We start from the raw sequence: 12,423 nt of genomic DNA on the forward strand, positions 1-12,423 counted from the left end.
GAGTCATACGTGTTATTGCAAGACAAGGGATCATACACAAACATGATTGAATTTTGAATAACTAAATGCATAGAAATCAAATACTTTATAACATAAAGCAAAAGCAATGATAATATTGGTGCTAGCCTATGAATTCAATGAAAAAGATTGATAATGAGAGAAATGCCTCCGCCCCTCCCCCCCCCCCAAAAAAAAAAAAAAATTTGAAGTCTCTAGGGTGGTAGCTTACCGAATCAGAGGGACCTCTCTTTGCCTCAATTGAGCCATAGTTTGTGGAGAACAAAGTGAGTTGATCTCTAGAAAAAAAGCTAATTGATTCATGTTAGCCTCAACACCAAGTGGAGACAACTCTGAAGGCTCCCAAACTTATCAATAAATTGTCATTCTCAAAAGAGGCTAAAACAAAGATCGCTCCAAAGGTATATTGAAACATATTTGAGTTTCAAGAGTGAAAATACATTTCTGACCCATAGCTAACAATGTGAAATTAATAAGAGGGCAAAGAAGCTCACTTTGGGACTTCCACCCAACTCAATAAAATGTGTCCAACCATTACAACCAACATTGCATCTTTAAAACCTCAAAAAGAGTGCAAATGACAACTTTAAACAATGAACCTTTAAAAAAATGGCCAATAAAAATCCTACAACTCCGAAGAATGAAAAGCTATTGAAAGGACTATTGCTTTTCTCAACTCTAGTCTCACCAAGTCAACAATACTCACTCTCCCTATGGGTTGAATCTTTGACATCCATCCCAATTTACACTTTCAAATAACATATGTGATGTACCTAAATCAATGGACAATACACCCTCAATTGGGACTATATATAAGGCATTCAAATAGAAAGGATACATATAGAAAGGGTTGCGTAAGACACATATGTTTAATTAGAAACAAGGTGGATGTGTAGGTACATAGGTGAGTGCATCGTCATAAGTCGGACTATAGGTACAAGCATGCATGTGCAAGTATATAGGCAAGGACATTGCCATACATGTATGCATGTAGCTTAGCACATGCAGTATGCAAAAAACATACCGCTTCAATAGGAGTTTAGTAGCTAGGAATGCATGCGCATATGAGCATAAGGTAGTATCTGTGCATATAGTTAAGAAGCTATATAGATATCTAAATAGGAATGCACATGTATATACACATGATTATCTCCACGTATGTGCTTTCAAGCATATATCTACATGCAGATAAGTCATGTACCAGTAAGTTAACAAGCGAGCGTACACACATAGATCTATGTATGTCTACATATGAGAACCCTGTATGTTTGCGTATATGACATGCACACATGTGTTTGTGGTGATAGTCATGGTTTTGAGAAGGGAGGGATGCCAGCGCAGGTCAAAAGAGTACAATGAGTAGTACAGACATTAACTCAACCACAACACCAAGTAGCTACAAGTAACGTTAGGCAAAAGGTACGCCATTCTACGAACACGAGTCCTCAAAGCAAAGCATATCCACTCACCACATACATTTAGCCTCAGTTTCAACAAAGCTCTGGAGACTTGATCGTGATGAGAGGTAGCAGTTAACTATCAAAGGGTAAAAAGGGCCTGTCCCCCTCAGACTAGACATTTTAAGCTTGAAAAGCTCATCGATAAAATGTGAGCAAGAAGTTGAAATAATTTTCATCATATAAAATCAGGTAGAAACTTGGGCAATGACTTCACAATTTGAAATTGTGTTCCTGTTAGACAAAAGAACCTATACCTATACGAATACAGAACTATGCCCAAACAATGACCTGTAAAGCAAAAAAACAAAGCGTCCAATCTTTACCGGCCATTGCTACAATTAAGGCACCTTCAACTCTTAAGGCTTAAGGCCCAAGACAAGAGGAGGTGAAATCTACAGCCTAAAGCACTGGCAAGATCTGCTACAATCAACCACATTTAAACCAAGCGTCTCAACATATAATTGGTCATTGGGACGCACTCCAGGCAATCGTCAGCTCCAAGCAGCTTGACCAAGTTCTGAGCAGTAAGTTCTGCAAAGGTAGACACATCACGCAAATGGTGTAAACAACAAACACTGCACAATAAACAGCATTGGCCACCTGAGACGGACCAATTCTTATATCAATTTAAATGCTGAGATTATCTCCTAATAATCAATAGCACAAAATTGCAGAGAACAAAAAGGATGACTTCATGAAAGCTTTCTTAGGGCCGCAAGCTTGCACATCGAAGCACATCCCTACTGTCATCATCAGTGTTCCTACACAAGTGATGTGTCAGATGTCAATTACCATTATTCGCCATGGACTACCGGTCTGCACATGGGCTAATGGTAAAGCATCCTTATTTTCAGCATCAGTAATAACAAGGAGCAAATAATTAAAAAACATAGAGCTTTTCTCAGGTAACAGTAGGAAATTTTCAATCACATAGAAACAAATGATTAGAAAAGTGATATAGATAATGATAATCACACAAGCATCTGACAATTTATTGCCAGCTATTGAGGTACAAAGTTTACTGCATCAACCACAGCTCTGATTCAAGACTGACGACAGATAAGTTCTGCTCATTTTCCCAAATACCTCTAGCTTTGTATACAAGTGTCACTTATACTCAAACCTGTGCCTGGAAATAATTACCGAGGCACCTCTCCACACCACCACAATTTCAAACCATGAGAACATGATGCTAGCTTTCTAAAAGTTGACTTGCAAGACATAATCTAAAAGAGTAGCCACATACTTGCTTTGTAAAGGTGAAACAGAAAGATAAAGCTAAGCTTCGAGTGGTTCTCAATTTACAACAGCTCATCCACATATTATCTAGAAGGACTTGTTTTCATTCGATTCAACACATGAACTGGCCATGGCCTGAATGCTATAAAATGTTGAGCTTCATAAAAGATATGAAAATACCCGAGCTTAAAAGATATGAATTACTAAAGAGACATAAGAAAGTAAAGTATAAACGGGAAGGGGAAAATAAGGGAAAGCAGCAGAGGGACTGTGTGGGGAAAGGGTAGGTGTCTGTTGGACACATACAAAACCAAGATCCAAAAGGAAGCCAAGCTTCCAATTGCAGCATCACTTGTGTATAGATGGCTTTCAGAAATTTCAGAATCTCAATCCATTACTACCCAAAGCTATGGATAGATCATGTGAACAGAAACATGTCTGGTCTACACTAGGACTTTCAAATTAAAGCCAAGCTTCCAATTGCGTCAGTACCCAAGCATCAATGGCCATATATAGATGGCTTTCAGAAATTTCAGAATCTCGATCCTTTAGCACCCAAAACTGAGGATAGATCACGTGCACACAAAAAAATGTCTGAACTAGACTTACATGAGGACTTTCTGGCAGACTTGGTAATGACAAAAACAGGCCAGTTTATCAGTTTCAAATGGATGTTACCATTAATTAGACACATTGAGAAATATACTTTCCGGAAAATCTAACCTGCCTTGGGTAAAGATAATCCACTTAAGCTCTTGGCAAGTAGCTTCTTTAACAAATTATAGACCAAGGACTCAGTGCACAGCTGTAAATACAAAGGCTCATGCACAACATGGACCCTTTTACATATAATTGTACTTGAAACAACCTCGACAATGGCTTCCAAGAAAAGGCAACAAGTGCCGGAAATTTGGATCACCGATACTAACCCCCAATACCATAGGCTAAGGCCACAATACTTGTTAATCCACAACATAAATAAATGGAAACAGAGTTTCCCTCACTTTCAATCCTAAATATATTGAAAGGCAACTTACATATACGGTTTGTGTGCTGTCATAAAGCACCATGTAAGTTGACAACGTAACCTTCAACCCTGGTTTTGTGTACAAAGTATCCAAATAAAAACAGAAGTCTGCAACCAAGCCATTGAAAAGAAACAACATAAAAGCAAATTGTTCCTCAATAAGAACAAAGGTCAAACCTTCTACATCTTTTGACCAAAAAAACACACACAACAAAAAAAAAAGTAAAAACTTGGAATACAGCAAACAGTCATGCAAATTCTTCATATCTTCTATCAACTATAACCCATTTTATTTGGATTTTGTAAATAACAACAATTACAATGTCAATGCCGTGTCACAAGAGAGAGCAACAGGCAGGAGAGAATCAATTTTCTTCTTCACACAGGATTCTACGTGGGCAATGAGGTGTAGCTTGATTAAAAAGGGGAAAGAATTAGTTGAAGATGTCGCTAGAACAATGCATCACAAGAAATGGAAAAACCAACAACCACATATAAAGAACCAGAGCTCCTTGATATGAAGCTTACCGTGAGAGCAAAGGCACTCCGCTTTCACTTGTGACGCTCACTTGCTAAAAGCTGGGGCCATGCCCAAGTCCATCCATCCCTTTCACCCAGCCATGGCCCAGCCCCACCCCACATTCACTTGCCGTTAAGCTAAAAAATCCTACGAAGCTATATCCCAACTCTTGAAGCCAAAAGAGGGTGGATTTTACATTTCGAGGCTTTTCCCAAGCAAGCCAGTCTAATAAAACTAAGGACAGCAACTAGAAAGACCAGTGAATATTAAGATCATTTTCGCAAAGAAGTATTGTATAAGTTACATGAGGACCCATGCAAGCAATGGTCAGTTCAACTACCTAATATTTTGAGCATGAACAAGTTTGTTGCAAGGTGAGCTTCATACTGAATCATGTGCAAGTCCCAACACCTGCAAAATAGGGCATTGATCCAGAAATACTTGTCCACGATACTCCAACCTGCATGCGAAGGGACATGGGCACGAAAAACTTTCTCTGTGATTGGCCGAGGCAAGGAATCGTTTCAAGCAAAGGTCATATGAATACAGAACACTTATCAATTAAGGCTCAAATCATGAAGGATGTAGCTGAAAGTGTAAACTCCCTTCAGTCACTTGCACTGCTACTGGAAGAAGTGGATCTTGAAGGCCTCCCTTTCTTCTTATGACTCTTCTTGCACAACAGACTGTCATCACTGCCAGCTTTGATTTTTCCACCTTCAGGTAAAGGCAGCCCCAGCCCATCTGGCGAAGCAGAAGGGGACCTACGATGCCGGTGCTTATGTTTTTTCCGCTTCTTCTCATGCTTTTCATGATCAGCATCCTTTTTATGCCTCTTCTTATGCCTCCGTTTTGACTTGTGTTCATCTTCACCTTTATCCTCATCTTCAGAGGCCTACACAGAAATTTAAAAAAGGGAATGAGGCCATGAACTGTTATCACAGGCAAGAGGACTGACATGCAGTGATGGCAACGTGCAGATGTAAAGGCGTACTACAACATGAGCTTGGAAACAAACAACATAGTAGAATTGCAAAACCACAGAAAGTCATGCAAAACTCCACAATTAACTTGAAATGCTTGCCTTCGTATTTTCAAAAAATTTAATTTCCTCTGCAGGATACTGTTTTGGTCCAACATCAAGCTCTAGCACAACAGGTTCACTATCCACTTTTGCAACCGGACTGTTTTTTATTTCATTGCAGTCCCTTATATTATCTTTCATAGGGCTTGGTTCTTCTGAAGGAGATTTTGAGTGTCTCAATTGCTCATTAGTTTCTTGCTCATCTTTCCGTGTAACCAAGGCAGTCTCCTTCTCCTTGTCGTCCTTCTCGGCCTCCTTCCTGCTGTATGGTGCACTGTGCCGACCGTCCTTCACTGGAGATCTCGAACGTAATGGCCGACGACCACTACTGGATTCCTCATTTCTCACCCTTGCAGGTGAGCGACTGTGGTCTTTTCTACCTCTTGAAGGACGTGAACGACTCCTCCTGTTCTTGCTTCTGCTAGGGCTCCTACTTCTCCGTGAGCTTCGGTGGTCATGAACTCTTTCACTATCCCACTCTGCACGGCGTTTAGCGTGGAAGTTATAGTAGTCCTCTCTACTTCTGTAAAACCTGCCCCGGCTTCTGCTGGGACTTTGACGATGGCGATAGCGATCCCTAGAGCGAGATCTTGACCGGCGATCACGCCGATAGCGAATAGGAGACCTTGAAAAGGACCTAGAGCGACGATCTCGGCGATACCTGATAGGAGAGCGTGACTTTGACCGTGAACGGGCACGTGTCCGTGATGGGGGCCTGCAAACATGGGGACCAATTAATGACTATGAACAAAATACTGCAACAGAGAACTTCATACAATGAATCGCGCAACTATTGATGCAGACCTTGCAGCAGGCGTGTCTTTTTCTTCTTGCTCCTCTCCATCAACTTTCAAATTTTTGCTTATTTCTGCTGCCCTTGCTGCTGCCATCTCTGAAGCAGACTTAACTGTTGCAGCTCGTACAGCTGCTTGTTGTGTGGCCATTGCTTGCTGCATTAAAAGAGCTTGTTGAAATTGGTACTGTTGCATAGCAACAGCTTGTTGCATCATAACAGGCAGTGGCTGCAAACCATTTGCTGCAGATACTGATGACAAAGATGAAGATTTTTTTGCTGGCACTGATTTTGCCATCTCCACATTGATAGGCCTGCCCCCAACCTCCATATTATTGAGAGCTAAGCCTGCCTTGGCCTCCTCTGGCTTAGAATATTCTACATATGCCAACTGCTTGGAGCTGGCTATTTGACAATCAGAAACTGTCCCACAGTAGGCAAAAAGTGTTTTTAATTGATCAGCTGTCAACAGTGGACTGAGATTGCTAACTTGAAGAGTACGTAAAAGAGCTTCCTTCTGCTTGTCATCAGGAGAACCAGGCTCATTGTCCCTCTCTTTTGAGGCTGAAAGAATACCAACATTTAAAAAAATGAGAATTTGAGCTAGATGTGCTTAAAACAACAGCACTTGTAAACCTATTTCACATTGAATGTTCACTCTTAACCAGCTATCTATCTAAGAAACATGAGCTTTGTCTGATGCAGCAAAGAGCTAAATCCCCTCCCTCCCCCCCCCACCCCTCTCTCTCTCTCTCTCTCTCTCTCTCTCTCTCTCTCTGTGTCAGAGGCAGATTTGGGGTATGATGAGCCTATATGAGTGTCAGAGGTGCTTAAAACCACTGCACTTGGAAACCTATGTCACATTGAATGTTCACTCTTATATATACCTTTGTAAGACTAGAATATGTCCAATCTCACACAAATTTAGAATTTTTGCTATTCTAAAGTCCAAAAATCTACACAGAAAATGAAAGAGAAAATGAAGAAAAAAGAGGCAACAAAAACTTTTTTTAAAAACAAAAGGAAGACATACTTAGCAAGCAAAGCAATACTTATGTTCACTCTTAAACCAACTATCTATCTAAGAAACATGAGCTTTGTCTGATGCAGCAAAAAGCTAAATCCTCTCTCTCTCTCTCTCTCTCTCTCTCTCTCTCTCTCTCTCTCTGTGTCAAAGGCAGATTTGGGGTCTGATAAGCCTGCTATCTATCTAAAAAACATGAGCTTTGTCTGATGCAGGAAAGAGAGAGAGAGAGAGAGAGAGAGAGAGAGAAATTCTCTCTCTCTCTCTCTCTCTCTCTCTCTCTCTCTCTCTCTCTCTCATTTGGGGTGTGATGAGCCTATATGAGTCAGTAAGAGACAGAGTTCATGCCCCGAGTGGTCTATCAGATTGGGTTGGGAGCACGATCAGGGTGAAGCAAGGTTTCCCCCTCTCATCGACTCTCTTCGGACTTTACATCGATGAGATCACATCCTTCGTAGACCGCCTAGGGGGCGAGGGGTCAAGACTGGCCGACCTCATGATACAGATATTGCTATACGCTGATGGCATAGTCCTTATTCATCTTCAGCGGAGGGGCTGCAGAGACATCTAGAGGATGTAAGCCCTCAGTCCCACATGAGATAGTACCGGCAAAGTTTGCCAAGGCACATCTATAGGTGGATGCCATCTTTCAGACAGTGACATTCATCCATAGAGTTTGGGACTTACCTCGATGGACACTACCGAGGCTGGCCCTGGAGTCATCCAGACGACTCGCAAAGAGCGGGGCAGACACATGGTATGCAGGTGTATCCACATGGTTTGCCAGGCACGGCATTCATATAGACAAGCTCCCCCCCAGCCTTTCTAACTTCAGTGTGTTGGACTAGGATAGAACTACGGTTGTCTCCATGTCTAACAATAGACCTACCATAGGAGTTTACCAATTAACACAATGAAACTTGCCCATAAGTGAGAGACGGGTGGCTGTCAGACTCCAAAGGTAGCAGATGGAAACCTCACATAACAAATCAATTCCACAAATCAACTTTAGCTCTTCTAATCCTAATATATCATGCAAGATTTATGCAAGCCAATTGAGTAATTTGTTCCCTTCTGTTAGTTTGTATTATTCAAGACCACCTCAATCGTCATAAGACGATTTAGGTAGCAGATGGAAACCTCACATCACAAATCAATTCCACACTAGAGCTCTTCTAATGCCTGATATATCATGCAAGATTTATGCAAGTCAATAGAGTAATTTGTTGCATTCTGTAAAGACCACCTCAATCATCGTAAGACGCTTTAGTATTTACCCCTGAGATCATATATCTAGATGAATCCAAGAACATGCCCAAACTCATCCTTTAAAATCACAACATAGTGCAGTTTCAATCTCATGATAGTCACTCATAAGGTTGAAAACCATAAACTCATCACGCATAGCAGGGACTAGCTACTATGACATCCCCACTGACTTCATCAACACCCAACAGTGGGTGTAGACCATAGTATAAACATATGCTCTTACACATACAAATCCACACATCCACACATACTCGAGCATCCATTTATACGAAGTTTTCATACTGACTTTCAATCTGGACTTCGGAGGTGAAGGGCATACACAGCCATGATGAAGGCTGGCACTAAAGGAGAAGGCTAATCAAAAAGAGTCCAAAATCTCTTCATTCAAGCTACAACTGCTTGTGAGGACTAAACAATCTCTCCCAGACAAGCATCTAGATCTAGCTAATAGGGCGACCACTGACATCATGTGTCTTTCTACTCCCAAAACATTATTTACTGACACACAGACATCCATCACTCAATAATAACATAGAAGTCTCTATAAGACTCAACTCCACCCACCAGTCACATCTTGGATAAAAGGCATTTTGCTTCCTAAAACTTGATCTTCATTTTCCTTGTATCTAATCATAGCCCCTGCCACATACCACTCAAATTTCGCATGTCCTACTAAAAGATGCTTGATGTCTGAGAGTGGTTCTCCATAAAGCCATAGAAAGTCATTAAAGTCCTAAACAGTTCACTGCAATATCCTAAGTTATGATACTTGGCTCTTCTTGTCAAAAAGAAGTTTCATATGACAGTCGTCACCTCTCACCTTTCACCTCAGCATATGTAAATCATCCATCATAAATAATAATGTGAGACAAAACAAGCTCAAGGTCAATTTCTAGCATTTGTGAGCACAACGGCTGTCAGAGAATGTTCAGATGGTCTTATGGTGTTGCTTTCTATGGCCTAATTAACAAGACAAGACTGCCAAAAGGTGGTATATGCCATTTTATCACTTGAATGGAAACTCGCCCTAAGAAACAAACGATTTTTTCACCCGCTGCAGCTAGTAGAGTAAAAATATGTTTACTAGTTCTGCGTATGTCTGCTCAATTCTTGTCTGAGGTAAGAGCCTCAAGTGGAACGCCTGGGTCGTCCTTGTAACTAGTATTTTTCAAAGGTAGTAACGCTATATTTATGCACACTTTCAGCAATGCCAGAGAGCTGCAATCTGCACTGTGAGTACTCGAACACTATTGTTGTCAGGGAAGAGATCAACCACATATAGTTTTTTAAAATACAAATCTAAAGAAAACGCATAGGTGAAGATAAATAGTGAAGGCCACTAGGAGCACAGAGACAGAAAAAAACTGAGAAAGCCTTCAAAAAATACTATGCTGAATATCAAATGACAAATTGCTAAATAATTCAATGGAGGACAACCGTAAAAACGCAACGAAACAAAAAGTAAATTATGGCATGTACAAAAGCAATGTGTTCTCGTCTCTTTGCTTGAAATGGGGAACTTCAGCGGACTTCACAGCGAAATGTGTACAACATTACCAGTTGATTCTTGGATGGCAGCTCGCGCTTGCGCAGCCTGATAAGCTTGGGCAGCCACAATACTTTGAGCAGCAGCAATTGCTGCGGCAGACGGAGGCAAGGGCATTTGACCCATTCCTCCCATGCTGCTCCCCGCTGCCAATGCAGCCATTAGCTGAGCTTGAGGAGGGTGATTTCCGAGCATTCCAGGAAACAGGCCCGACGCCACGCCAGTGAAGGGAGACAAGGTTTGACCCATAGCATTCCCAAACGAAGAGGAGCCGAGAAGGCCAGCCGTTGAGGGAAGGAGGCCGTTTGCCAAAGGTGCATTCCCCCCGCTAAAGAACACAGGAAAGGGGCTATTGAGGATAGGCAGGCCGTTGCATTCCACGGACACCATGTAATCTCCTCGCTTGGGGACTGCATACGTGACTGTGTAAGTCCCCTCACCATTATCCTTCACCACAGCCTCCTGCACGACTCCACCCACACCGATACCAGGGCTGATCCTCACCTTGAGAAGCGCACCTCCGTGGGGAACCCTACGATTGTCCGAATCCTTGGTGACTACCACAAAAGACGCCGCGGTTCCGGCCGCTCCACCGGCTACCCCCGTGCCCGCAGCAGTGCATTTCCCAGGATCCACAGGCCCGATGGGCTTGTTGGCCAGCCTCTTCTGCGCCTCCTCGTCGTCGCTGTCGGAGCCAGCCTCCTCCTCCTGCTCTGTTAGGGTTCCAGCGGGCAGGCCTGCAAAGTCTTTGAAGGTGGCATCGAAAGCAGCGCGGGCAGCGGCGGCCTTGCGTTCTTCATCTTTGAGTTTGGCCTCTTCAGCCTGTTTGATCCAGAGGGGGGGAGGACGGGAGGCCATGGAGGGGGAAGGAGAGGAAAGGAGGTGATGAGGAGGAGGGAAAGAGGAGGGGGAGAGAGGTCAAGAGGGGAGGGAGGAGGAAGCCATGACTGTGGCGATGGCAATGGAGACGGAAAGCTTGAGGGCCTAAGGCTATGGCGATGGCTACGGCTATGGCGATGAGGGGTCCAAAAGCCCTTCGTTCACCCTTTTCGTGCTTTCAAGGGTTTGTTTTGATATTGTTTACGGAATGGCCCCCAACCGTCGCCTTTCCCTTCCCCAGAACGCCTTTCCCTCCATAGAGAACTGAACTGTAGTGCCAACATCACCGTCTCACGGTCGCCGATCGGTCGAGATCTCACCTCCACCACCCGATCGAGCCCCTTCCGCCGGCACAAAATCTCCAAAAAACGGTGGCTTGAATCCACGTGGCACGACACGTCACCTCCCCACCACTAGCCTTGATGGTCGAGAATGGCCACGTGTCGGCCCTTCCCAGTTGGAATTCGGTCGAATTCGCTCCCGACAGAATCCGGCTTACTTCCTTGCCACAAGGGCCTTCCTATGGCCCCTCCCTACTCCTCCTCACTCAAGGGGGGTGCTTGTGTTCAAGGAATGGCCCCCAACATGCCCTTCCATGGAACCTGTGTTGAGCTAACATAAAAAATGTGGGGGCTGGGAGCACACCTACGATGTGCTTTCGAGATGCTCCACTCCACTTTCAAGGTTTGCTGGCTACACATCCCTACAAGACGTATTCTTAGCGAATTCGAAAGAAGAGCCCCTCCCCTATTGTTGCAGGCTTGAAGTGCTTTCACTTCTCTGTATTGTGATTTAATGCTGATTTTTAACGCAACTTCGCACATTATTTTAGGTTCAAGAGGACCAAATCCAAGCCATACACCTTGCATAGGTTTGTTACATGGGAGCCGCACTCACCTAATGCATTGATCATTCCCCAAATCGATGAGACAAAAGAGCATTGAGTGTGTTTTTATTAACCGTCGACGCATCCAGATTATCTTGTCTAATTAGTATTTAGATGGCTCATGCTTATCATTGGCAAACCCAAGATGGGTTCAATTAATAGGGGCGCCAACCTCATCTTGCCAATGCAAAGACTTGGAATTAAATAGTGAGATCTTCCGTGTGCTTTTTGGTTTTAGAACATCTTCGTTACACTACTTAGCTAGAGGGAAGAACTTTGCACATTGAACACAAACAAAAGGGAGCACTCTCTTGTAGACACCGTCACATGCACATAGCATATCTTCCAACATTTGATTTACACTTTTTGTCTAACCATTCACCTTTGGATAATCACTCCTTGATCTTGTCTTCCACTTCCTTCTTCTTTTGATATCATAGATTGCAAATGCTCATGCTTTGATTGCATTGTCGATGATGAGGTGTACAGGTCCCCATATCAAGTCATGCAAGACAGCAAAAGATGTTTGGGACAGCTTGGCAAGTTTATTTCACGTGTGGAATGAAGCCCATGTGGCATACTTAAAGGGGAAATTGGAGTCCATGAATGAATACCTCACAAAAGTGAAGGATCTCAAGGAGCCATTCGTACCATGCTTGACAGATTTCGAAATGTTGC

The 12,423-nt window shown here is 43.0% G+C and overlaps 1 protein-coding gene across 9 annotated transcripts; it reads right to left on the minus strand.

Annotated features, from left to right (window-relative positions):
• Positions 1-1,655: 1,655 nt before the first annotated feature.
• Positions 1,656-11,066, minus strand: LOC147890475 (RNA recognition motif (RRM)-containing protein). 9 transcript variants are annotated; one of them, XR_015542801.1, is made up of 7 exons: positions 9,992-11,066; positions 6,153-6,705; positions 5,349-6,063; positions 4,605-5,159; positions 4,273-4,351; positions 3,755-3,813; positions 1,656-2,009 (listed from the first exon to the last, which is right to left on the minus strand). XR_015542801.1 is itself a non-coding variant. In XM_087391061.1 (4 exons), exons 1-4 carry the CDS (start codon positions 10,836-10,838, stop codon positions 4,872-4,874), a joined length of 2,403 nt encoding a protein of 800 aa, XP_087247187.1. In that variant the 5' UTR covers positions 10,839-11,066; the 3' UTR covers positions 4,513-4,871. The 9 variants fall into 9 exon arrangements, 1 of the variants encoding a protein (XP_087247187.1); XR_015542800.1 differs by having other exon boundaries at positions 1,656-2,239; XR_015542795.1 differs by having other exon boundaries at positions 3,755-3,852.
• Positions 11,067-12,423: the final 1,357 nt, after the last annotated feature.

The sequence above is a fragment of the Dipteris shenzhenensis genome, chromosome 19 (genome assembly GCF_047967505.1).
Source record: "Dipteris shenzhenensis isolate YYH24624 ecotype China chromosome 19, Dip_SZ_1.0, whole genome shotgun sequence".
Taxonomy (NCBI): Eukaryota; Viridiplantae; Streptophyta; class Polypodiopsida; order Gleicheniales; family Dipteridaceae; genus Dipteris; species Dipteris shenzhenensis.